The sequence below is a fragment of the Pseudopipra pipra genome, chromosome 12 (assembly GCF_036250125.1).
Source record: "Pseudopipra pipra isolate bDixPip1 chromosome 12, bDixPip1.hap1, whole genome shotgun sequence".
Lineage (NCBI taxonomy): Eukaryota > Metazoa > Chordata > Aves > Passeriformes > Pipridae > Pseudopipra > Pseudopipra pipra.
The window spans coordinates 1,989,406-2,013,888 of NC_087560.1; the positions used below are offsets into that span (position 1 = coordinate 1,989,406).

At 39.5% G+C, this 24,483-nt stretch overlaps 1 protein-coding gene across 6 annotated transcripts in view; it reads right to left on the reverse strand.

The window, feature by feature from the left end:
* Nucleotides 1–2,715: 2,715 nt before the first annotated feature.
* Nucleotides 2,716–24,483, reverse strand: part of VPS13C (vacuolar protein sorting 13 homolog C) — an 88,034-nt gene continuing 66,266 nt past the window's right edge. For 3 of the 6 annotated variants that reach the window (XM_064668344.1, XM_064668343.1, XM_064668340.1), the window contains 12 exons: nucleotides 23,223–23,359; nucleotides 22,895–22,976; nucleotides 22,307–22,420; nucleotides 21,981–22,056; nucleotides 21,260–21,423; nucleotides 20,004–20,049; nucleotides 18,910–19,033; nucleotides 18,149–18,263; nucleotides 11,620–11,711; nucleotides 10,565–10,688; nucleotides 10,220–10,306; nucleotides 5,682–7,361 (listed from right to left, as the gene is read on the reverse strand). In XM_064668344.1, coding sequence (XP_064524414.1) covers nucleotides 7,263–7,361; nucleotides 10,220–10,306; nucleotides 10,565–10,688; nucleotides 11,620–11,711; nucleotides 18,149–18,263; nucleotides 18,910–19,033; nucleotides 20,004–20,049; nucleotides 21,260–21,423; nucleotides 21,981–22,056; nucleotides 22,307–22,420; nucleotides 22,895–22,976; nucleotides 23,223–23,359 — 1,260 coding nt within the window. In that variant the 3' untranslated portion in view covers nucleotides 5,682–7,262. Of the gene's footprint in view, nucleotides 2,927–5,681; nucleotides 7,362–10,219; nucleotides 10,307–10,564; nucleotides 10,689–11,619; nucleotides 11,712–12,612; nucleotides 17,343–18,148; nucleotides 18,264–18,909; nucleotides 19,034–20,003; nucleotides 20,050–21,259; nucleotides 21,424–21,980; nucleotides 22,057–22,306; nucleotides 22,421–22,894; nucleotides 22,977–23,222; nucleotides 23,360–24,483 lie in introns of those variants that run through there. The other 3 variants (XM_064668342.1, XM_064668341.1, XM_064668345.1) reach the window with 3 other exon arrangements.

Consider the following 24,483-nt stretch of genomic DNA (forward strand, 5'->3'; position numbering starts at 1 on the left):
CCAAGTACTTTTGGTTATGACAAAAAGTCTAAGGGAAAGTTTTAAAGAAAATCTTATGAGTTAAATATAAATGTGTATGACAGATTAGGCTTTTAAATTCAGAGTACAGATCACAGAGAGCAAATACTGGAGTAGAACATGATTCTCAAGTCTCTTGGCCTATTCAGGTGTCTCCATTCCACTCCTCATTCTCCATTCTTCTTTTGTTCTAAGCTCCTAAATCATTCAAATTAGTCAGGCAGGTGCCACAGAAATTACTGGAAGGAAATGAGAGGCCATCCAGAATTTGTTACTCAGGTTATCTAAAGTGTGTCAGTGCTACCACAGCCAGCTCAGTTTGCTCTTCATGCCAGTGGAAGCCTTAAATGTTTTAAAACATTTAATTCCTCTACAATGAAAATTGTCTTTTCACCCATATCACCTCCCAGGAAGATTTTGTCTCATTGAATGCTTTTGACAGTAAAAATATGTGGTCAAATTATTAAACATTTAGGTAGTCTTGCTTCCTGTTTTAGGTATTTCTTTCCATAAATTGGGAAGGGAATCTTTAGAAAGCAGAAGCAATAGCAGTATGAACACCTGAGGAAAAGTCACACACACAGGAAAGATTTTACTCTAAAACATCACTCACTAAAGAAATCTGAACACACAGAAATCCACACCAAGTCCTCCAACACTCTGTACAAGTAAGAACTAACATGTGAATGATCATCACAGGGTGTTACAAGTAAGAACTAACATGTGAATGATCATCACAGGGTGTTTTTCCAACACTTCTGAATCGTCAGGCTTGGATCTCCAGTTTGCCAAGCCTCTGATTTCCAGCTCTATGCTCAGCACTGACCATATGAAGGAGATGATTTTAAACGGAGTATCCAGGCAGGAGGAGGGTGGGCAGGGAAGACAACAGCAGTAAAATACAAAGATTCATTCCCCCACCTTGTGGGTAACCACTGAAACAACAATTTACAGGAGCATCTCTTCATTTGCAACCTACACACATTCATCTATCAAATGTCACACACATTTCTGCTGCACTACAGTGAGTCAAACTTAAAAAAACCTTTGCAATTAACTCAGAGATGATTCAAGTAATATGCTCTGGTTTATTTTTTTAATTCCACAACAATTTAGAGAATATCTGCTCTTTTGGTGTTTGTCATAATCAGTTACTCAAGGCTGGTGTGCTCTGGTGAAGTGTGAAGAAGGTCTTAACAGTGTAATAAAATAAAAAAGTTAGCTGTTAAACTGTTAAAAGTTTCTCATCATACTAAACTTGCATTTTCTCTTGGTTTTTGATTATATACCTTTGTGCTGCTTTTACTGGTAATTAATTAACCTGCAACAATTCTATGGCATCAGCTGCAGAAATGTTTCTGGATTCCTTACAGTCAAATGTCAGAGGTCTGGAAAAGTCAAGGATACATTTCTTTCCAGCAGGGAAAAGGAAAGCCCAGTCAGAGGTGAGGATGACAAACGGCAGAGGAAGCTTTACAAGCACAACACAGTCCTCATGCATCAACTAAGCCAAGGGCAGATCCAGGGCCACATTTATCAGGACCTGCAGAGCTCAGTGATTTACCTATAGAGCCTTGATTACATGGGAGAGGAAAGCAAGTCTTACCTGCTGGGGCCATGTCTGAAATCCCTGGAAGCTCACTGCATTACAGGATATGAGCAGATTCCACATTTGTCAAGTCTTTGCTTTGGACAAGTGTTTTGCAGACTGACCATCCCTGCTGTGCTCACCCCTGACAGCAGCAGTGCAGGAGCAGTGTGGGCACACACAGATCAGCACAGGAACTGCAGGGGTGGTATTTTACCAACACAGAGCATTCCCAGTGTTCCAGCTGCTGACTCCAGGAAAGGGTCTGGGAAAGGCTCTGCCTCGCTGACTGAAATCCAAACAAAAATTTCTCTCCCTTGTTAAAATCCAGCACAGTTACTGTGTTCAAGTCCTGCAAGTTACCTTCAGAACCAGATGAGACATTTTCCCAGTTACTGATGTAAAGGGAATTTGTAGCAGGATACCAACTTAGCTTTTTACTGAGTTTTTTTTTACCTCTTTTTTTGACCATTTTATAGATTTGTCACCATCTTGCTTTCACCTTCCCTCGCTCCCAACCTACCACAGAAATATTAGGGGGTTCCTCCCCTCTCCCTTGCCTCCCCTGGCCCCAGTGCAATTTGAAGATTATATCAGAATAGATGATGAAAAATCTCACTCCATAATAAATAACAAAGAATATAAAATATTTTTAACTATTTTTTACTTGTTGACCTACAGGAGGGGTTAGGATAGAACGAACTGAATCAAGTTTTAAATTCCCACTTTCAATAGGTCAACTTTTTCCTTTCTAGAATTATTTCTCCTTTCATACTTCAGCTCTTCTCTCTCACACAGCTGAGGTGACTGGACTAAGCTTCCAGCACAGCTGCTGACAAACATCTTAAAAAATTCCAAACAGGAGCAAATGGCAGCACAGAGATAATAAATGCTGAAGTCTGGAGATCTGTGTATTTGCATCACTGTTACTTAGTGATTATTCAAATGAGATCCAGAATCCAAGGGAGGGAATTGCATTAGGATCATTAGTTTACTAAAGAATATTCATTTACCTGGATCTTATTTTAAAATTTTATTTTACAACTAGATGTCTAATCAACCTCCCTCCCCTTCAATGTGGCACCACGTGTTTAAGTGGGAACTGCCCTCTCCCTCCAAAGCCTACCTTTGTCCAGGAAACTTTATAATAAAGAGATTAAAGCTTTGATTTTTCCAGTGGAACTTGAAGTTGTGTATGTTGATTCTCAAATCCCTCCACTTGTTTCTTATACTAAAACTCCTCTTGAAGTGGTCAGTCCACTGGCATCTATTCCACATTAAGTCTCCACACTCAGGTTTCACTACATGTGACTTCATAAGCTGTTGAAAGAATTATTTTGTCAAACAGATGCTGGTTTCAAAAGGTTTCACAAGTCAGTTTACACTTTTAAAATTCCATCCTTTTTATTTTATTTTTAAATACTCTGAGTGACCCAAGATACCCTTACATAAACAATCCTTATTGTCAACCCAAACCCAAAATTAGGATATATACCTACTGTAATCACTGTGTTACTACACTACAACAAAGCTTATTTACTGCCAGCAATGAAATAAAAACACTGGTACCTTGATTGTGAAGCTGAATTACCTAATTGATCTCCTCTTTCAACTTCACAATTAATACCCTCTAAAACTATTTATTCTCTTACTCCCTATTCTGTGCCCACAATAAACCAAACAATCTTCCACACTCTGCAAATTGTGAGAAAATGGTTCAGTGTGATGGTGAAAGGTGTGAAGCTGTTTTGATGCACAGACTTTTAAGCTGTCACAGGAAACACAGAACCTCATCTTTTGGGTGTTCCCCTTTGGTTTTGGGGGGAGAGGGAGGCATTTCAGATTCTTCATTGTGACAGAAGCCCCTGAAGCTGGGCTTGGAGGAGCTCTCCTGGCAGTGCACAGGTCCCCTTTGACTCAGGCTGCCAGCATCTCCAAGGATGGATATTCCACAATCTGAGGGGTCTCAGGGGGTTGGGGGGTGGGGGTGGCTGGTCGTGGTACTTGTCTCCTTAAAATTTCACTTCAGTAGTTTTAAGTGGGTGGCTTTTTGTAATTCTGTAGAAAATGACTGGTGGTTGTCAACAAACACAGGGCCATTTTAAGAGGAAAAAATCTAAATAAAATCCAATGATAATTCCCATTGAAAGAGATCCTAAAAATCCCCTTAAACAGTTCACAGTGAAATGGACCAAGCTCATGTAAGGAATTAGTAAAGAAGTCGACTGCATTTTCAAAATACAACATTTCAGCATGTGAAGATTTATTTTTCTCCAGATTGGGCAGAACTCCAATGAAAATTATCAAAATAAAAAGCTCCTTAAAAAAAGCCCACAATGAAGTGGAATTGATAGCACCATCCTGTGAAGAACCATATCCATTAACTATTTCAGAAGGTCTCATGTCATTGTCTTTATTTCAAAGCATTAAATGGTTCTAAAAACATAAACAAAATCATACTAACATGTTTTTCAATGAACAGTTTGATTTTATTACAATTTTTCTGCTAGTGTCCTTTTAAATGGTTACAGGGGACAGATCTACATTGAGGAAGGATAGAATGCTCTTCACCTACAGAGTGAAAGTTTCAGACTGGGAATGTTTCAGAAAGGAGGCTAAAGTTTTCAGCTCAAGCTGAAAAAAGAGCCTGAGAAAAAAGTCCCAAGGACTAAACATTCATCCATGCCTTGTAAAAAGAAATGTTTCTGAAGAGCTGGAGAAATCTGTGATGATCCAGAAAGCAAGGGAGCAGCTGAAGCAAAGCAAGGACCAGGTCTGACCTATATGCTTGGAGTTCTAATCAACACTAATTTTACTGTGTTGATGTTCAGTAAAACATGGTTTTTGAGACAGCAAAAAACTTCTGGGAGCTCATGGTAAGGCAGGAAGATCTCAACAGTTTGGCCAACTTGGTGTGCTCAGTAATACTGAAAAACTCCAGAGCTTCATGGAAGCCCAAAATCTGAAAGGTGTGGAAAAACACTTTGTTGCCAGACAGAAAAAAAAAAAAAAAAGAAAGAAAGAAAGAAGAAGAAAAAAAGGTAAAATCTTTGAAAAAGCTCTTCACTTTGCATCATAGCACCTGGCTGAAATTCATCACTCAAGACTGACTGCAAATGTACTCTTACCCTCTTACCCCTACAGATCATCTCCACAGGATTTGATTCTGCAGTTGTTCTTATGCTGGACATCCAGCTAAGGAGTAGACAAGAGACTCTCCCTGTCCTTTAACTCCCTCAGCCAGCACTTCAAGAAAATATACCAGCTTAAGGAAAAGAATGGACAAGGAACAGGGGGGAAAGTTGCCCAAGTCAGAGAGCAAAGCCTCGGTAGAGCCAAGAGTGCTTGCAGCTGGAGAGGAGGCAGCTGGGCCAAAAGCTGCTTCAAAACCAGAAGCAAAGGCAGAAAGACACGTGGTAACATGGAATGGGACACGTGAGGAAAGCACTGGAAACCTACTGGTCCCAAACATCCACCTTCATTCAAGCAAGAAATGGGATTGCCCTCTCATGTCCTCGTGAGTGCTCGATCCACGTGGTAAAGGAGGTCACTCCTCACTTCAGCTGGGGGTCACTCACCAGCTCAAGCTCAGGTGGCAACCCACACTGCAAAGAATGCTTTTCAAAACAAAACTACTGCTTCTTCAGACTGCTTTACATAGGAAGTGACTTCTCTGTACCTAATCACAGAAAGTCAGAAAAGAAAAATATCTACTGGTTGCAATTCAAGCCAGAAAGTTGACCAAAAAAACTGAATGGAGCAGAAGACTGGAGTCAGAAATGTGTCTTCAGAACTGTTTTAAGCTCCAATTCTCCACCTAAAAATAGGCACGTGGTACTGTCTAGACATGCACAGAGTAAAGTGGAATCTATTTTCAAGTGTGAGTTAAGAGGCAGCACACATCCAAGTGTCCCTGAGATGCCAGAAAACAAGATGCAGGAAATGCTGAGCTGTACAAAGCTCTCCTGCAGTACACTGGGACTCCAGCTATTTTTTCATGGTGTCAGTGACATGTGGCAAATCAACAGCATTTAACACACTTGAGAAGCAACAACACTTCAAACCAGAGCACAAATACTTGCATATAAAAATTTATTGTCTTTCTTTTATACATGGGCTTAAAATACATACAACCCAGACAGGTAATTTATTTAATGTTCGAGCAGAGCTTTGTAGAAAACAGGTGATAGCACAGAATTAAAGGCTGTACCACATTTTCTCCCATGTAGCAAACTGGATTAATAGCCATGTGCATACAACAGCAATAAAATCATGTCTGCAGTGCTCCCTAAAAGTTCTGTGTTCGGCAGCTGAAAAATGCCTTCAGCTTTCTAATTTTGGTGAGCTCACAGGCACAGGTGAAAAGTGCATTTATAGAATCCACCAGCCCTTAAATATAAAGACAGTTTGAAAATCCAGGCCTGGTTCTTCTGTTTAGTCCACTTACTGAACAGATCTATGCAAAAATATTGTCATTTTTATTCATCAAGTTCATATATATATATAGCTATTATCTAGCACAAATGAAATTAAAAAACACCAGAAATTATTCTTCCCAAGTGAAGAAAGGGTAAATTTTCATGAGTAACTATTCACAAAGACACTGATAATCTTATTCAAGAGACTGGCAGCAGGAGTTCTTAGTTCACTGATCACTGAACTCAAAACCTGCCTGACTCTGTTACTTCAGTTTGTGCCTCGTGTTAAGAGTGGAACTTGTCTCAGTGAAGCTCCTGGGATTATTCACACCATTAAGAACCAGGCATGGACTTGGTGTTTAAATATTGTGCTGAACTGAATGCTAACAGTCCTCAGGAAGAGAAACTGCAACAAAAATGTTGTGTCAGAAGTGGGTTTTAACTTAATGAGATCCTTTCTTCCAGTGGGGCGACCACACATTGGAATAAGGAAGTTAATTACTTTGATTTGAGCTTTGACATCCAATGGTAAACTCAGTGTGCTGCTCCTCCTGGAGAAGTCTGTAAGCTACAGTGATACAACCCAAACCATGTACATGCACATGACAGGTGAAGAATATTTCCATTTTTAAAGTGCATCTTTTCATTTACAGTGTGACAACATTCCCAAGTAAGCATTTCCAGACCACAAGAGCCTATTTCTTTCATATATACTCATTCTTATGTTGTCCCAATGCAGCATTTTCTAATACTAAACAGACAGGGATGAAATTATAGTAGGGAAATTGTGCACACTTCTTTCTTAATTTAAGGAGAATGCTGCCTAAAATAGAAGGATTTTTTAATTAGTTTCAGTCATTAACAGAAGTACTTCATTTTGCAAAACACTAGAACCACAAGCACTACAACCTGTCTGTAAACCATAAACTTATAGTGCAAATAAGATAACCACTTTATTGCAGAATCCATTTCCCTGACATAAAAGAAGGGCAGAAAATGAAACTTCAGAGTGGAAAAACATTTTATCAAACATCGTACATTTTGCACTTAAATGCACATTTTAGAATAAGGAAATCCACTGTTTCCCACAGAAACTGAAGTATTAATGGTTGTTAACTCTGAAAGAAGACCTCAGGCATTTTATCTTTATTTTTTGCCCAGTGCTTCCATGTTGCTTCTAATCAATTTTAGGGAGACAATTGCACCCCAAAGGTCAGACCCCACAAATCCTACCATTATCAAGACATTTGTGGTTTCTTCAACTGCAACGAGGCTCTTTTCACCAGCTTCTGCTGATTTCTTGTTGCCTGAGCTTCCTGAATGGCACCACAAATCCACTGTAAAACAACGAGAAACAGAAAATTAAAGCACAACCTGAGGTTTCCTTCCAGAAGATGCTACTAAAACAGCTAATTCAAGAAGTATTAAAATCTACAAACACACAGGCTAGTTAAAGTTACTTAAAGAGAAATAAATTAAGAAAAAGCTTCAGTGATATTGTCAATCCACTCTGGATTTTCTAGTAACATTAATGATGTTATTCACAATTAGGTAAACCCTGCTCAGGCAGCACCCCAAGACAAGTGATCTCCTTTCAAACAGGTACACAACTGACATTTCCAATAATTATCTGCTCTGGAGGCTTTCCAAGGCAGGCCATTCAAACAGCAGGCAGGAGCCCCTGTCCAGTGAGCCCACTGGGAACTCCAGCCTGTCCCAGTAACAGCCCCAGTGTGAACCAGCAGTCAACCTTTCAACAGCCATTCCACCTCAGGAATATCCTCTAACACACATCTAAAGGATGCATTCCTTCTGCCTTGGCTGAATTTTCAGTATTATGGGATCAAAGGCCTTAAATAAATATACTGACCAATGACTGCAACCTCCTGGCCCCATTAATTGGCACAGGTCAGCTTTTGACATGCTCTGTTCCTCTTGCTGCACATTATTTTTAGCAAAAGTTTGAATGCCATAAGAATAAGGCCTTTTGAGGAAAACATTGTATCAGATCAAATGGATCAATGTTTTTTGGTTCTAAAATGGATAGAAAACTACTGAGAGCCTCCAACTCCTGCATTTAGTCTGAGGCAAAGAGCTCCAGAAGAGGACTCTGTTCAGGCCAAACAAGGATGAGGTTTGCATTGTCTGTAAACCTCAGAGAATAATTCACAACAATTAAAAGAGGTTATAAACGACAGGAGGCACTTTTGATATTTCCAATGAAAACCACTTTCAAACTGGATAGTTAGTTGAAATCCAGAAAGGGATGAATTAAAATAGAACCTAACAATAGTTCTATAATTAGAAACAACTTAAAGCAGTGCAACTAAACCAGTCATTTTTATTGAATTCCTGAATAAAAATAATTAGTTAAAAACCCCACATCTCAACTGCCTAACATTAAACACATTGTGTATTATGCATAAAATGTGTATACACAATATTAACATATCTCTAGTCTGAGAAAATGAATGTCAGTGTAACCTGTAAATGCCAAGGGGGGGAACCCAAACCAAACCATGCCCTGGGGTAGCTCAGATGGTCACTCTGATTTCACCTGAGTAATTCCAGAATTTACCAAAAGCTGAAGTGTTTGAAAGGCTCGTGAGGGCTTTTTTTTATCCATAATTTCAACAAAAGTAAAACTCATTTATACAACAATGAATATTCAAGATTAAGTTAAGCTGGATGGACAAACAACACACATAATTTCAAACAGTTATGAGTTCCTGAAAACTCCTGGAGGCTGGGAAAAGATTCAGAGCACTGAAGAAGGACAAACATCCACCCCTTGTCTGTTCTTTGGGGGAGACAGAACAAGAAGCTGCAGAGATGTTTAACATGCTGTTGAAGACATTTATTTCATGTGCATATCAAGGACAGCACTCTCCAGAGAAGGGACAGTTATTTCTGAAGCAAACTCTTCCTATCAATGGCATCAGTGTTAAAAAAGGAGATGCAAGATCAAGGGTAATACTGATAAACTCAAGAAACAGAAATTCACAGAGGGAAAATGGGTAGTGCTGCACCTGGGAACACAAAACTCCATTTTCAATGCACAGATACCAGCATAAACACAGGAAAAGGAATGTGCAGTTAGGAAATAACACCAAAAAAGGGAATCAAAGACAAGGAAGTGTCCTTCTAGTGTGGCTCATGTGTTTTGTACAGTGCTCCAGCTCTGGCCAGGTCACTGAGACACAGACAAGCTAAAAGGATTTAAATTAGTTGGCTCCAAGTGTGATTTGGAAAACACGCCGTAAGAAAAAGCTGAAGGAACTTTTTCAGACAAGACACAGTAAAGAAATAATATATAGAGTCTTCCAGTAGATAAAGTACCTCAAAATTACAGCCATTTTTTTCCTTCCCAGTCTAACCCATCCTTTTAGAAGGCTTGATCAATTCAACAGCAGTGATCTGGCCCTGATTCTGATTCCAGCTGCTGACTTGCCACTTACTGGAGCTACAATTTCAGTTGTACTTCCAAGATACTGTGGATCCAACTGATCTCACTTCTGGTATCAAGGAGAATTCCTCTTACATCACCTGATACAATACCACAGTAGGACACAGGGTTTCCAAGGTAAATTCTTCTCTTGTTGAAGTACCCTGGAGTTTATATAAACTGATAGATCAGCTTGAATGAGTTACCTACGAGATCCAACAGCCCCAGAACAAGAGCTCATGAACAGATCAGCCTCCCCAGCACCAACAGGAACAAACAGTTAGAGATAAAGGGTAGAAAAATCAGGTGTGGGGAGGGAGGAATCTAATTAAGCCTTTTCACACAAGGTCCATTTACTGGCTTAGTCCAGTGATCTTGGAATAATGAGGACACAGCAGAACTCAGAGGAAGGTTGAATCCTAGAGACTACAGGGAATCTAATACAACCTAGTACTTCAGATACTGGAAATTCCTTCAGATATTAAATTCCTTTAATGAGCTTTAACATACAAACCCTAAGACTATGCAACTTCCCCCTTAAATTATTATTGCATAAACCCTCCTGAACGCTTTGGCCTATCTTGCTTCATCATTCTCCTGGTTCAACTCCTTTTTCAACACGAAACTATGAGAAATGGTTCTATAAGGGGTCTCTGAACATTGCCATCTTTTTACATGCTGAGTTTAACAGCTGTTAACAACATCATAAGGAAAGAAGAAGAATGGGGGCAAAAAAAAAAAAGAATATACCCTTGCTGTCGCTTCGTCCTGAAGCTGAACTGCCTTTACACATTCATGACCTGTACTGTCCTTTCTGTGGAACATCCTTTGATCCTGCTGCAGAGGGGAACAAAAAAGTGCTTCAGATGACTCACAAAACAAGAATGCAGAATCTGATACTTAAATGGCCTGAATGTCAACTTCAGGTTAGATTTAAACACGGTCTCTGTCCAACCCAATTTGTACTTTCAAGAAATTTTACATAAATCCCGTCATACAGTCCCTTAGTTAGAAGTTAGAACCATAAATAAGTTAAGAGCATGTTTGGATGTTTAACTACTGTTAAATAGAAGGCATTTTAAGTGCTTTTCTTACCAAAACAGTTAATTTTACAATATTTCCTGCATAGGAAGGGCAGCGTGTAAATTCTTCAAATAAGTGATCCCACTCTATTGTTAAATGGCCCAAGATTTCCACTTCTTTCACATAAATCACTCTCCTGTTCAGAAAAACAAAAAAGGTAATGCTCAATTTCTCCCTGGGACTAGAACTTAGCTGGAAAAGCAAAATAAAACATTTGCTTAAGAAGGCATTGTCTATGATGATTTAAAGTATCCACTCCCAGTGGACCTGTATTTCCTTAATACATTCTCAGACAAGCACTTTGTCTTTAAAACTTGATGATTCTTGTGGGGCCCTTCCAGCTCAGCATATTCTGTGATTCTGTGATATATCTGGAGGTGCAAACAACTAAATCACCCAACTCTCCTTCACTGACACTGCTGCAGCAGGAATTTTGAGGTGTCCTTGTAAAACACATATGGGGATATCTCCATGGGCTTACTGTGGATGAGCCTATCTCATACATCCAGGGAAGGTGGAAACTGGTGACATATGGGATGTGGAGATCATAATCCTTTTCCATCATCCAAATGTATTTAAGTAGTTTTGAGTACCCCAACTGTGTAGCCAAAACTGGTAACAGTCTGAATTTTAAAAATTGTCTGATGAGTTAAATATTGATTTTCATGCTGCTACAAAAGCTTAAAAGTTCATTTAGAATATCCTGTAATTAACAAGATTGTAAACATGTGCATTATCAAACTGTTGGTTTGACTGTTAACACTTACCACAAGGTAATTTGAAAAATTAAAAGCAAAGAGAAAAAAAAGAGTATTTCCATCCCAGTATGATGAAAGGATCACTGATCTCAGAGTAAACTGTTTTCCCAAATTAGTATCCAGCATTGGCACCATAACTAAATTACATTTTCCATAAAGGAAACAGAATAAAATATTTTAAAAATCAAGAAAGAAGTAGATAAGGAAAGTACATATGCAGAGAACAGCAATCAGTTTAGACTCAGCCAGATGTCTAATCCCCGAGTTGAAATCATGCCAAGCCCTTAGAAAGCCTTCAAAACTTAATACCTGTTGGTAACAATCAGATTTGCTCTTCTGCCCCTTGGAAGTGCACAGTGGTATCGATACATCTCTTTTTCCAGCTTTTTGATGTGCAGTTTCTGAAACAGAAACAATTTTGAGGTCGTACAAAGAAAACTCAAAGTGGTGCCTTCAATTCCAAAGCCTTTCAAAAAGTTACCTCACTGAAGCAGGTGTTTAAAGGCAGGCTCAGTGTGAGTCACTGAGAGGTCTGATTGTTCCACTCCCAGGTGGAACTCTGACACTGCAAGAACAGACTACTTCTTCAGCTTTAATTTCCCTTCTGTGTTAATAACTGTTTTGCAATGTTCATTCTGCTGCACCTCGTGCTGCAGACTTGATTCCAGAGGGAAAATCCTGCAATGGTGCCTTTAAAAGGAGGCAGCACATGACCCAGATTCTTAGAAAGAAACTATCAAGATGCAAACTCTCAGTGCACCTCAAGCTCAGGTTCTGAAGCACTGGACAGATGTGCCTATTCCACAGCCAAAATAGGAGGGTAGGCAGAAATGCAGATTAAATTACTCATCATGTTTTGGTTAGGCAACTACAACTCAAGTGACAAACTGACTACAGAAAAAGGTTTGAAATAAAGTACTGAAGTACCCCTAGGATATTTTTTGTCTATTATTTTTTGCTTATTAACATTTTTTTTCATATTTCTTTTTCTGTTCATGCAGTTTAACTGAAGTATGTTTCTGAGCACATGTCAGCAGGTCTACAATCCATCAACATAGACCAGCACAGAACAGTCTCACAGTCATCCCTCCATCAGACTCACAATAATACTGGATTAAAGGCAACAAGATTCACACAGAGACACATGAATGTATTTGTGGGAAAGGAATATACACCAAAACATCACGTAGAGAAAGACAAAAGTCTGAAATCAATAATAATAAAAGCCAAAGTGAGTATGAGAAGAAATCTGTGCCAACTACTGGTTCTCCTCACGTGCAAAAAATCCTTACAAAACACACATTCCACTTGTAAATAATGTTTAATTAGTAAAAATTGGCAAGGTAGTTACATAGGCATACTATCAAAGCATGTTAGCTTTGTACCCTCCCAGTCAGTACAACCCCCTTTTTTATCATACAATATGTTTTCATGAGAAATGTGCAGCTCCTGTGTAGGAAGGTGAGGGCACACAAGGAAGAAAGCCTGGATGCAGAAGGCTTGCACTTCAGATCAACACCTGGCAAGTGCCTGCAACTGGATGCCCCAAAATGGGTTTGATATTCTTCAGAGCAAGGTAAGATGACTTTCAGTTCATTTTACAGCTGTTCCTGTGGAATTCAGCCTCTGTATAACAGTAATATCCTCAGGTCGTTTCTGACAAATTAGGAAGGACAAATCAAAGAGGGAGGACTAAAAACTGAGTATGTTTTTAGTTATTTCTTGTAAACATAAATTCCTTCTGTATTTCCACAGTTGGACCCATAAAACTGGTAAGATGACAACAGGAGTTCCACTTGACTCCACATTTCTCTGTGGTCAACCATACAGGCTAAGAACTCTATGTAGTTTAAGTAACCAAAATTGAAAGATCAGCCTACATAAGATTCAATTAAAAGAGGGTTCAACATTTATTTATATCTGCATTTTATTTTCATATATTTACAAGTTCAACAAATGTCTTAAAGTATCATCATATATCACAAACAGCCCAAAAATCCTTTAAGCCTAAAAGAGGATGAATATTCAAGACTGAAATCAACAGCATAGTGTTTGCCTGGACTTGCTCTCTAGTGATGTGAAATTTTGAAATACATTTTAATTCAGCATTTTTCAGCAATCAAAACCACAGAGTTGACACCTTCTATAAAAAAATATCCCTTTCTGACCATCTTAAAAATTTCTGAAACTGTACAATGCACATGAAAGGGAAAAAAAAATGCCAGCAAGACTCCTTATCTCAAAGTGTCTTCAAGACATTAGAACAAAGATGGCAAGACATTACTAAAATGAAAATATGAACTCCCATTTTACACCTGACCCACAGTTGTTTCAAAAACAAGTGAAAAATTTAAGAAATAGAAAACCCACCAGCATGTGAAGACTGGAACTCAAAGGCTGCAATCTATATTCTGAACCCTTCTGTTGAAGATGAAGAAATTAGATATGCCACATATTTAAACAGATTTATTCATAAGCATGTTTCTCTATTCAGGCTCAAAGCTTTGGAGAGCAAGCCTGTTTCTCATCACTTCAGAAACAATCCCGGTAGTATTTTTAGATTTTCCATGCAATATGTTACTAAAGGAAGAGTTCCCTCTGGGGGCTGTGCCTGCAAGATGCAGTATTTCCCAGAGCTATTCCCAATCCACCTGATAGATGCCAGCACAATGGTGGGGCCATTCTGGAAAAAGGGGGCTGCACTTGATGGAAATCACTCCAGGATCTGCACACTCTTAAAATTCAGACATCTTTCTCAAAAGCTGTTCTTTTTATGAGCACACCAGAGCACTTTGAAGAAGTTAAGTCATTCTTATTTTACATGGCAGTGAAAGAACCGGTGCACATTTCCCCAGCAGAACAGGGAGGCAACCAGAAATAGAATCTGCAGCTCCCTGCATAGGCTGTGCTGCTCTCTGCCACACAACAGCCTCACCACCCTGCCTCAATTATTCATGAGGTGTTCTGCATTCTTTATAAAGCTTTAACTGGGAAATGAAACAAAGTCCTGCCACAGGCAGTGAATAATGGATGAGTGCATCGTGTCAGCCCTGCAGAGCTGGGGAGAGGAGCCTCCTCCCACAGCAAGGCCAAAGCCCACCAGGACAAAGGCCTCACTGCAGCACCTCCCCTCAGCTGCAAACACTCCTCACACAGGGATTAAAGCTCAGGAGAACTGGAGAACAGTTCTCCTAGAAGTGCCCTGTTTGTCCTCTGAGTTCTGCACCTCTGCTGTGCATCCGTGTTTAACCAACCACAGGGTCCTTTAACCAACCACAGGGTCCTTTAACCAACCACAGTGTCCTTTAACCAACCAGAGTCCTTTAACCAACCACAGGGCCCTTTAACCAACCACAGCCTCCTTTAACCAACCACAGCCTCCTTTAACCAACCACAGCCTCCTTTAACCAACCACAGAGTCCTTTAACCAACCACAGAGTCCTTTAACCAACCACAGGGTCCTTTAACCAACCACAGGGTCCTTTAACCAACCACAGGGTCCTTTAACCAACCACAGGGTTCTTTAACCAACCACAGGGTCCTTTAACCAACCACAGGGTCCTTTAACCAACCACAGGGTCCTTTAACCAACCACAGTGCCCTTTACCCAACCACAGAGTCCTTTAACCAACCACAGTGTCCTTTAACCAACCACAGGGTCCTTTAACCAACCACAGGGTCCTTTAACCAACCACAGGGTCCTTTAACCAACCACAGTGTCCTTTAACCAACCACAGGGTCCTTTAACCAACCACAGAGTCCTTTAACCAACCACAGGGTCCTTTAACCAACCACAGGGTCCTTTAACCAACCACAGCCTCCTTTAACCAACCACAGCCTCCTTTAACCAACCACAGGGTCCTTTACCCAACCACAGCCTCCTTTAACCAACCACAGGGTCCTTTACCCAACCACAGGGTCCTTTAACCAACCACAGGGTCCTTTAACCAACCACAGGGTCCTTTACCCAACCACAGTGCCCTTTACCCAACCAGAGGGTCCTTTACCCAACCACAGTGCCCTTTACCCAACCACAGCCTCGTGCTCGGTCCCTCTCACGCGCCCGCCGGGTGCCCAGTGTGACCTGCCAGGCCCTGCACGGGCTGAGCACATCCCTCCCCAGCCCAGATCCATCACATCCAGCACTCCTGGGAAAAGGAGCTGGGGACACAACTTTACCCATCTACTCCACCTGGCTCCTGTCCTCGTTCTGTGCCTTAAAACCCACTTACCAGTGGAAAAAAGTAACTTGTCTTTTAAGAAGCTCCTCCCAAGACAAGCTCTAATGCCTACCAGTGCCTGTATTTCACACACAACTATTGAAATTAAACATTTTTTCATCCAAGCACTGGACTGAGGCATCCACTGCTTCAGGTAACCTTGCAAGGTTTCAGCCTTGGGAGCACATGTTGATTTTAAAGGGACATATGCATTAGATGTAGTTAAAACAGATGAGAGGGTGGGGATTCTGGTTAAACTACTTGTAACATAAGATCAAAACTGCATCCAAAAATAAACAGCACTTGTACCTATTGTGATTAAACTCATAAATGCACATAAAACTGACTTTCTGACCCATCTTTCTGTTAAATACCCTATTTCCTGTGAAGACACTGTCCCCTCTTGCTTCTAATTTACATTAGAAAACAAAACCTTCCCAACACTCACCTCTAGCATAATAATCAATTAAAGTAATTAAATAATTTAAATAATTAATTAAAAAAAACCCCTCTGTATTCAACAAAGTGACTTCTTGAAAGAAACAAACTATATTTAGGGAACTATACAGTTAGTATCCTGGTTAGTATACAATTCCAATCTGCACCATTTAGATCTAAGAAATATATAAATACTAGATGTGCAGGAAGTGCATAATATCCAGTTTTCAGTGTTAATTGTGCCACCTTTTCCTTTTTTCTAGATGTAAAAAATACACTGAAAAAAATAAAAAAAAAAACCTCAAGAAGACAAAATGTGACCTGCTCAGTATATCACAACTTAATTACACTTAATCAGTTAAAAAAAAAAATCACTAAATGTTTTTTTTTTAAACAATTTTGAATTGACCACTAAATACTAAAAGGGCATTGGCAGCAGAGATGTTTCTGTTCAACATTGTTTCCCATCTGACAGGCAAAAAATTTGCTCTGACAACAACTTGTTAAGCTCAGCTTGCTCATTTCTAAGATGCTGTATTAGTAATGAAATCTATGGCACCACTTAATTTAGCAATAGATATATAGATATATATTGATTTTTTAAAATATATCTCTGTGTATGTGTGCGTGTAAGCTCATGTTAACAGCTGAAAGTTTACACTTATTTCATTATGGTGAACAGCAAATCCCCCAAAGAGTCCGTGAATGAAACCCAGAGTGCACTGAGCTGCTGCATGTTTTAATTGAGAAATGTTCATAAAGAAGTAGCAATAGTACCTTGAAGGCCTAGTGGCTGATAGGATGGAAAGCTGACAGGCCCACAGCACAGCACAGAAACCACAGGTACAAGTTTTCTCAGCATTTATATGCAAACAGTATTTCTAGATCATGGAATCAGAAGCACTTTCACAGCAGTGAATTCCATTCGATGTCACTATTTTACATTTTGCACAAAATGTTGCCTTCTGCCTCATTCCACAGCCCTGGCTCTACCAGAATGCTAATAAATAAATAAATGAACTCAGGATCTAACCTCCCACAGGTTTTTTTTCCAAGTGCCTTCTGTTGTTGCTGTTCATAAGGAGCTAAGCATCCTTAGAAAAACAAATATACAGGAAACAAACCCTCCCCGTCTCTCCCATCTTACTCACTCATCTACTCTTACTGAAGATGGTAATTCAAGTTTGTTTTCTTAGTCTGGACAACATGAAACACTGCTTTATTCAACTGCTACACAGAAAAGATATGAATGAAGGGGAGAGGACATATTAAATGCAATCATGCCCTTAATTCAAATATTTAAGGCAGATAAAAGACCATGACAGAAATAGAGAAGAAATATGGAAAATGTTTACTCCATTAGTCCAGTTCTTGCTGCGTGTGCCAGGAGAGAAGGAGAAAGAAAAGAAACATTAGAAATACAGCAGGAAATTAAGATTAAAAGACCACCTAAAAGCAAGTAGCAAATATGCAAGTTTTGGTCTTAATATGTGAATGTAGACAGTTATTTTACTCTTTTAGCAACAAAATAAGCATTTTAAGGTAAGTTTTAAGAGCATGAAGCCTGAAATACAAATGAACCAGATTCTGACTATCCAGGACTGGAAAACTAATGTTATTGCTGCTCCATATGTCAGCCCCATCCATCTGAGGGAGCAGGCTGAGTGTCCACACAACGCCTGGAGCTATGACAGATTGCTATTGTGAACAGCATGAGGAAAGACCAAAAAGTGGTATTTTGAGAATTCATGCAGTTTTTTCAACTGCTGATACGACCAAACCATTCAGGCTCTATTAATCTTTTTTAAAAGTTGCTTAGTTTGTAAACCAACCTCAGCTTTGTGATTATGCCAAAAATTAGAACTGAGTATCAGAACGTTTTTGTTTCCAGATATTCAAATCTTAATCCGAATAATTCTTCATCCCACTACCCCCTTCCAGAGCATGAGATAAGTGATTACAGACCATAAAACAGCAAAGCTGCAGTTTCCTTTCTGCATTCAGCTTACTCCAAGCACTGGGCTTTCTCTGCTGTCCAGGTCTGCCTTATGGAACAGGCTGGGGCCAATTTTTCCTACAGTTAATGACTGCCACACATCCCTGGCAGCTTGGTTACAACTTCTCTTTAGGGAACCTTGAGGGTTAGAGAGTTTTAGCTGGATTTACAACACAAGCCATACCTCAAACAAATCATAGCCCTCAGCTTCCACCCTGTCGTAGGGCCGGATGATGCCGTCCTCCCGGATGAGCCGTGGGGGACGCAGGTTGGACACTTCTTCAGTGGATTCTGCCACCCTGCCATGGACAGTGCAACAGTATTCTGGTCAACTGAACACATTTCTGAGTTTCCCCAATATATCCCCTGCCACATAGCCCACTGACAGCCCCTGGGTACCCTCTGGATGCAAAGACACGCTGCTAATAATAAATCAAAAGTAGCATCAGCCAATTGAACAGCTACAGAACAGTTTGGAGAAGGTTACTCCCAACTACAGATAATTTACTGAGGGTTCTCAAGTATATTAAACACACTACCCAAAAGTCCCCTTAAAACACAAGAAGCTCCTGCTGACCAAATTTCTAACTGGGAATTTTTACTCCGAAAATTTCAATGGTCTGATATTTTACAGTAAGTTTAAATGCCATTTAGGTATTTGCACTCAATAATACACAAAAGTGAAATTTACACAAGATCTTTAAATTACTTTCCCATCAGGGGAGGGAGTAAAAGGAGAAAAGTGATTAGTTATTGTCTACCTGAACTACAGCACTGAAGCAGCAATTTCAGGATCATTATACAGGCTACAAGACATTTCTCAACCTCACAAATCTTCCTGCACATTGTACTTAACACCAGTAATTGTTTGGCACTACTGGACCAGTTTACCCCCTGGTACCCAACATCAGGGGAGTACTTCAACCCTGCCCCTTGGCCCTGTACCTCTGGATGCCCTGGAAGGTGCTGCTGGCCATGTCCACGATGCCTCCGGTCGGCCGGGCCACCACTCCCACCAGCCCCTTCCCAATCCCTTTGAAGAATCCAGCTGCCCCTTCTTTTTTAGCCCCTTTAAAAGAAAGGGAACAAAGAAAAGAAATAGTTTTAGTGACCTTGAAGACATTAAGCACACAATTAAGCCATTGCTGCTCCAGGCTGCACGAGGAGTGGTTTGTACTGGAACAGCCCACAGCCACTGATTCCATACGATCCACCTGGACAAAAAGCTGTCCATGGAAAGTCACACGTTGCTTCCTGGTCTGTTCAGACACATCACTGTTCACTAAATACCTCCCCAGGCTCCAAAGGCAGCAGAACTGAGATGCTCACAAGATTCTCCCTCTCACCCTTTCAGTCTGGACTGTAGGCCAAGAGATCAGTTCTTACAGGTTGACAGTAACAAATACTCTGAGGACAGTCAGATGCACAAATATAATGGAAGATAACTGCTCCTATATGAAAATTCCATGTCTCTGGTGATACATAACTATGGAAGAGCCAAAAGAGGGTTTAGAAAGCATGTGTGTTCATCCACCAATGAGACAAGGACTACACACCCAAGTATCACCCAAAAGCTGTAAAATACAACACTGACTCCCAACACTGAAATCTCTGCGACTTGGAGATTAGTAAGAGGCATTTTATCCTGGATAATTTTCATTATCTACCATACTGATGAAGTAACAGGAATAAATACTGATTTAAGTCATAAAACCAAATTTGCTTTTTAAGATTTTTCCAACTTTTGGAGTCCCAAAAAATTTTAATTTATTTTATTATTTTTAGTATCTTTATTCTGGCTTTAAACAATAAATTGGGTACTACAGCAGCCCTAACAAAATACATCATGATCACAAACCATTCCTTGACTCATACAAAGGTTGAAAAGGTGGTAAGTCAATAATAAAGATATTTGAGGAAATCATAATTAGAAATATAAATCTTGCTATGCCTTAGCATCACTACACTTAGATTGACATTTCTTAAAATTACAAAATAAATTGTAAAGGACTGCAGTGCAGTGCAGCCCTAGTGCTTACCTTCCACTGGTTTAGTGATTATGCCTGTCACACCTCCAACAACACCCTAAAACAAAGAAGAGAATAAAGTTCCCACTTAGGAACTGGAATGCTGTAAGTCCAACTGGCCAACCAGTTGTCTCACATACTTCATTTTAAAACTTTATAAAGTTCAGGATCAGAAACACTGTCTGTTTGGGGTTTTGGCTTTGTTTCTTTCTTTGACTTTATATTTTTAAGAAAATTATAACTGAGGGAAAGCAGAGAGGGGGAAAACCTGAACCAGTTGAAGAAACATTTATGCTGGCAGGACTAATAAATCTGTTGTATGGTAATCAGCAGCCTTGCAACAATTAAGTAATTATTTCCCTTTCACTACTAAGAGGAAGTTGCCAGAATTCCCAGTCATGAGTAAGTGACACCAATTAGGGCAAGGTAAATTAACAGCAAATAACTCTCCACAAGACTGGAAAGGTCAAGTCGTTGAAAGACACCAAGGCAGATGAATGAAAATGCCCTGAGGTGACTTCCAATATCTTAGAAACAGTATCAGAATCAACTCCACAATGTTTACTATTTAATAATTACTTAGAGATAAGTTGACTGTTTTTATTTGGAATTGAGTGTGATGGAAATTATTACAAGACTTAATTTGCAGTCATAAAATACAGACCTCTCAGTCATTGTTTATGTGAGGTTTTTCTCACAGAGAGAAATAGAAGTGATCTTTCAGCAACCAGAAAAGGTTCCCAATTTCAGATAACCAAAAAATACAGTGGTTGCACAGCTTCTCTTTCAGAAAAAAAATATCTCCAACCTAATGTAGTACTTACTTTTATACATATTCTACTTGCTTCATGCTCCCATTCCTTAAAGTCAAGAAAATGCAGCAGTTTTGTACGACCTCAGCATAGAGAAAGTCATTTCTGCTACAATTCACAGCCAGCTGACTGGAATGACAGAATTGACTGCAAGGTCAGGTAAGGGCCCAGGTACCTTAATTACCTCACACATTGGTTGCACACAACTAACTTTATTTATATAATTCACAGGAGCACTCGGTGTCACTTCCTACACTTTGCCTTTCCCAGACCCCAACCTCAGTTCCCCTGACCAGAAACATGAGCTCAAACACTGCCCTGAGGCTGCTCTAAAGCACTGCCTGTTTGCCTCCTGTTCAGCTCCTGAGCTGACAGAGAAGGCAGCAGACCTCCTTGCATGTATTTTCCAGCTTGGATTACAGGTTGGCCCATCACCCCCCCTCTCCAAGCTCATACCCGTAACAAGCCTTTTCCTCCCTTGGCCAGGCTCTCCCCAAAGTCCTTTGGCTGCCGACCCATCTCCTCTCTCCTTTTCTGCTGGAATTCCTCATCCAGAGTAATGGCAGCCAGGCCTTTGCCAACAGTGCCAGTGATCCTGGACACCACCCCTGCTGCACCACCTGAGGGAACAGGGCACACAGAAAGAGCTCCTGCACAGCTTAACAGCAGACAGCACACAACAAGTTCACAGCAAATCCCCTTCATAGTTTAGATATGATGAATTTACACAGAGCAAATCCCACAGGTTGTCCATGAGAAGACTCCAGGATATGCTCTGAAGTCCATATACCCAGAAAAAGGGAACTCTTACATCAGTTCACTGCATGTTATATAACATATTGAATGAAATAATATTTTCTCTAATTACTGTAAGACACAGCTGAATAAAAACCTAAGGTAACTGTAACAGTAGCTGGTCTTAAAAACACTTCTCAGGCTCCTCCAGACATTTTAGGTCCATTAGAATTCTGTTTCTTATTCATCCACAGCATGTTACTAATTCAGTTACATATTCAATGTTTCTCAGTTTGGTTGCTCAGCCTACAAAGCAGACATTTACATGGTCTCAGGTAAATTAGGTGTGAATGATCCACATCACAAATACTGACCACAGTGTGACAAACTTAAATACTCATCAGGGAATACCATGGAGGTATTTTTCAAAGCAGTAACATACCCACTGTGTGGCCAAGGAGACTCCTAACACCAATCACAAAGCCTTCAGCAAATTCTTCAGGTCCTTGAACAGCACCCTAAAAATGAAGTTTATTAGAAACAGCAAAAACTATGCCTTGATTCATCTGTTTCAAGAATAACTAGCCACTCCTTTACACTGATGCAAGTAAGGCCACATGATTATGTTATTTCTTTAAAATTAACATTAAAAAAATTACTTTCTTACCTGTTCAGGGTGTGGAGTACAGTGACAACAAAACTACAACCCTACCAGTATATTCTATTAGCCTGCTATAAATACTCAGTTAAAGAATCAGGGAGTCATACCTGGAATGGCTCATAAAAGAAAGCTTCCACTCCCTCAGACAAGCCTCTGATTAAGCCAAATGGATTTCCAAGAACATCTAATCCAAGCACAAGGACATACATCTGTTTCAGGAACTAAATAGTGGGGGGAGGAAAAAAAGGCAAACCCCAATTTATGAGCTGTTGTTACGCACAGTTCACAGCAGAACCCAAAGCTGGTACATTTTTTGATTTACCACCCAAGGAAGGTGTTAGAATACTCAAGTGTTCCTACTGGAATGAAGATAGGCTTAGGCAAATGATGTATTATATGTACAGACAACTAATATTACTGAACTATTACATTTACTTTTACTATTACTATTACAACTATTACTGAAGAAAGGCAAACATAAAAAGAACAGAAGGAATAATTTAAAAAATTTTAAAACACATATAAGGACACTTCTGTGTTCACATTTTCATAATTGTGTCACCAGATCCCTACTCCAGCACCATGAAATAAAAAATTAGCAGCTTTCAGAGGTATTCACCTTTTCTTTCCTATTTTCTACATTCTCTAAAGCACATACTCAAAATTTTACAAAAGGCTTGACTAAATCAACTTACTTGTTCACTGTAATGTCTAACAACTCTCTTCATCAGTTGATCTCTCTTGTAGAACTGGTATTTAATTTCAAAGAAAGCAAGTCTGAAAGACAAGTAATCACACATTAGTTACAGATACCCTTCCTCCTTCAATTCCTTCAGATAATCCTGAAGCCCAGTTCTCTTAAAAAGGATCCCAAACCCATTATCCCTCCATTCCTCCCTTTCCCTTAAGGCTGTATAAACTTACACCTGAGTCAGTCAGCAAAGTTGACCATGCATCCAATCATTAAGTGTAGAGTAGCTTTAGTCAAATATTTTAAAAAATCCAGCAATTTTATTATCTTACTTGAAAATAACATCATCCACGTCTGTCAGAGTGGCTCCAATGCTTTTCAACAGCAAATTCAGGGAATGGATGGCTATCATGTCTTCCCCCTTATCTGATGCTTCCCCACCAGAAGCCAGAGACAAACTCAAATGCAACTGGCAAGATAAAATTAGTAAAACAAGACAAATCAAGACCAAAACAAAAACCCCAAACCACAGCAGACAGATTGTGTGGTGCATATGCAAAAAAATCAGTGGTGAAAGAGTGGTAAGTGTATTCTGACTCTCTGACGAAATGTGCAATTTCAACAAACATGCTTGTGCTCACATTGGTATTAATTTGATAATATAGGTACCTATTTATATTTAACATAGGTATGTAGTCACATTCCCATGCAGAGGAGTGTCCAATTGCCCGAGAACTTTAATTTTACACAGTAAACCTCTGTGTAAACCATGAGTTAAAAATTAAATTGATTTACTTAAGTAAAATTTAAATTGATTTACTTTACTAGTTTGTGTGTATTTTTGCAACTAGTCACTCTTTGGAGGAAACATGAGCTTTGAACTGTCTTTGACACTGTAAAATACAACATTTTTTTAGTTTGGTAAGACAAAAATACTCACACACTTTTCTTAAGAGTGGAAAGGGCAACAGAAAACTATTTTCCTCTTCCCTTGTTCATCACCATAACCAATATTGTCCCTTCTAGTCACTCACCAGAGGGCACAGCAGTTAACCTGTATGATTTAACTGCTCCAAGATTCCCAATTTTCACAGCCTTCCCACTATCCAGTGGTTTCAAATACCAAGATAAGTCTACTGAAGATAGGTGAAAAAAACTAGGAGAGAAAAAGAAGCCCCTTCCTGTACTTAACAAGCAGCTTGTCTGACATTTCAAATAAAGATGCAAAAGAAACTTAGAAGTTCTTACTGTTTCTTCAACAGCTTTAGCCAGACTGGGCAGAGGATAATGTTTAAATACCACAAATGTCTTGTTGCTCCCAATGTTTTCCCTGGCTCCACCATTCTCTTCTAAGTTTGTAAGTACAGTCATATGAGAAAAAAAATCCAAGAATCTAACAGCATCCTAACAGACACCTAATGAAATAACTAAAAACCTGAAATTAGGGTTTATGTCAGAAAAGGAAAGGAAGTAAATTTTTCCCTCTAAATTCTTACTCAATCTGATAGGCTGAGAGGAGAATTCTGCTAATTCAGGATAATGTCTAATTACTGATGATCTTTCTTCTCTTCCTTCAAAAAATCTCACTGCTTC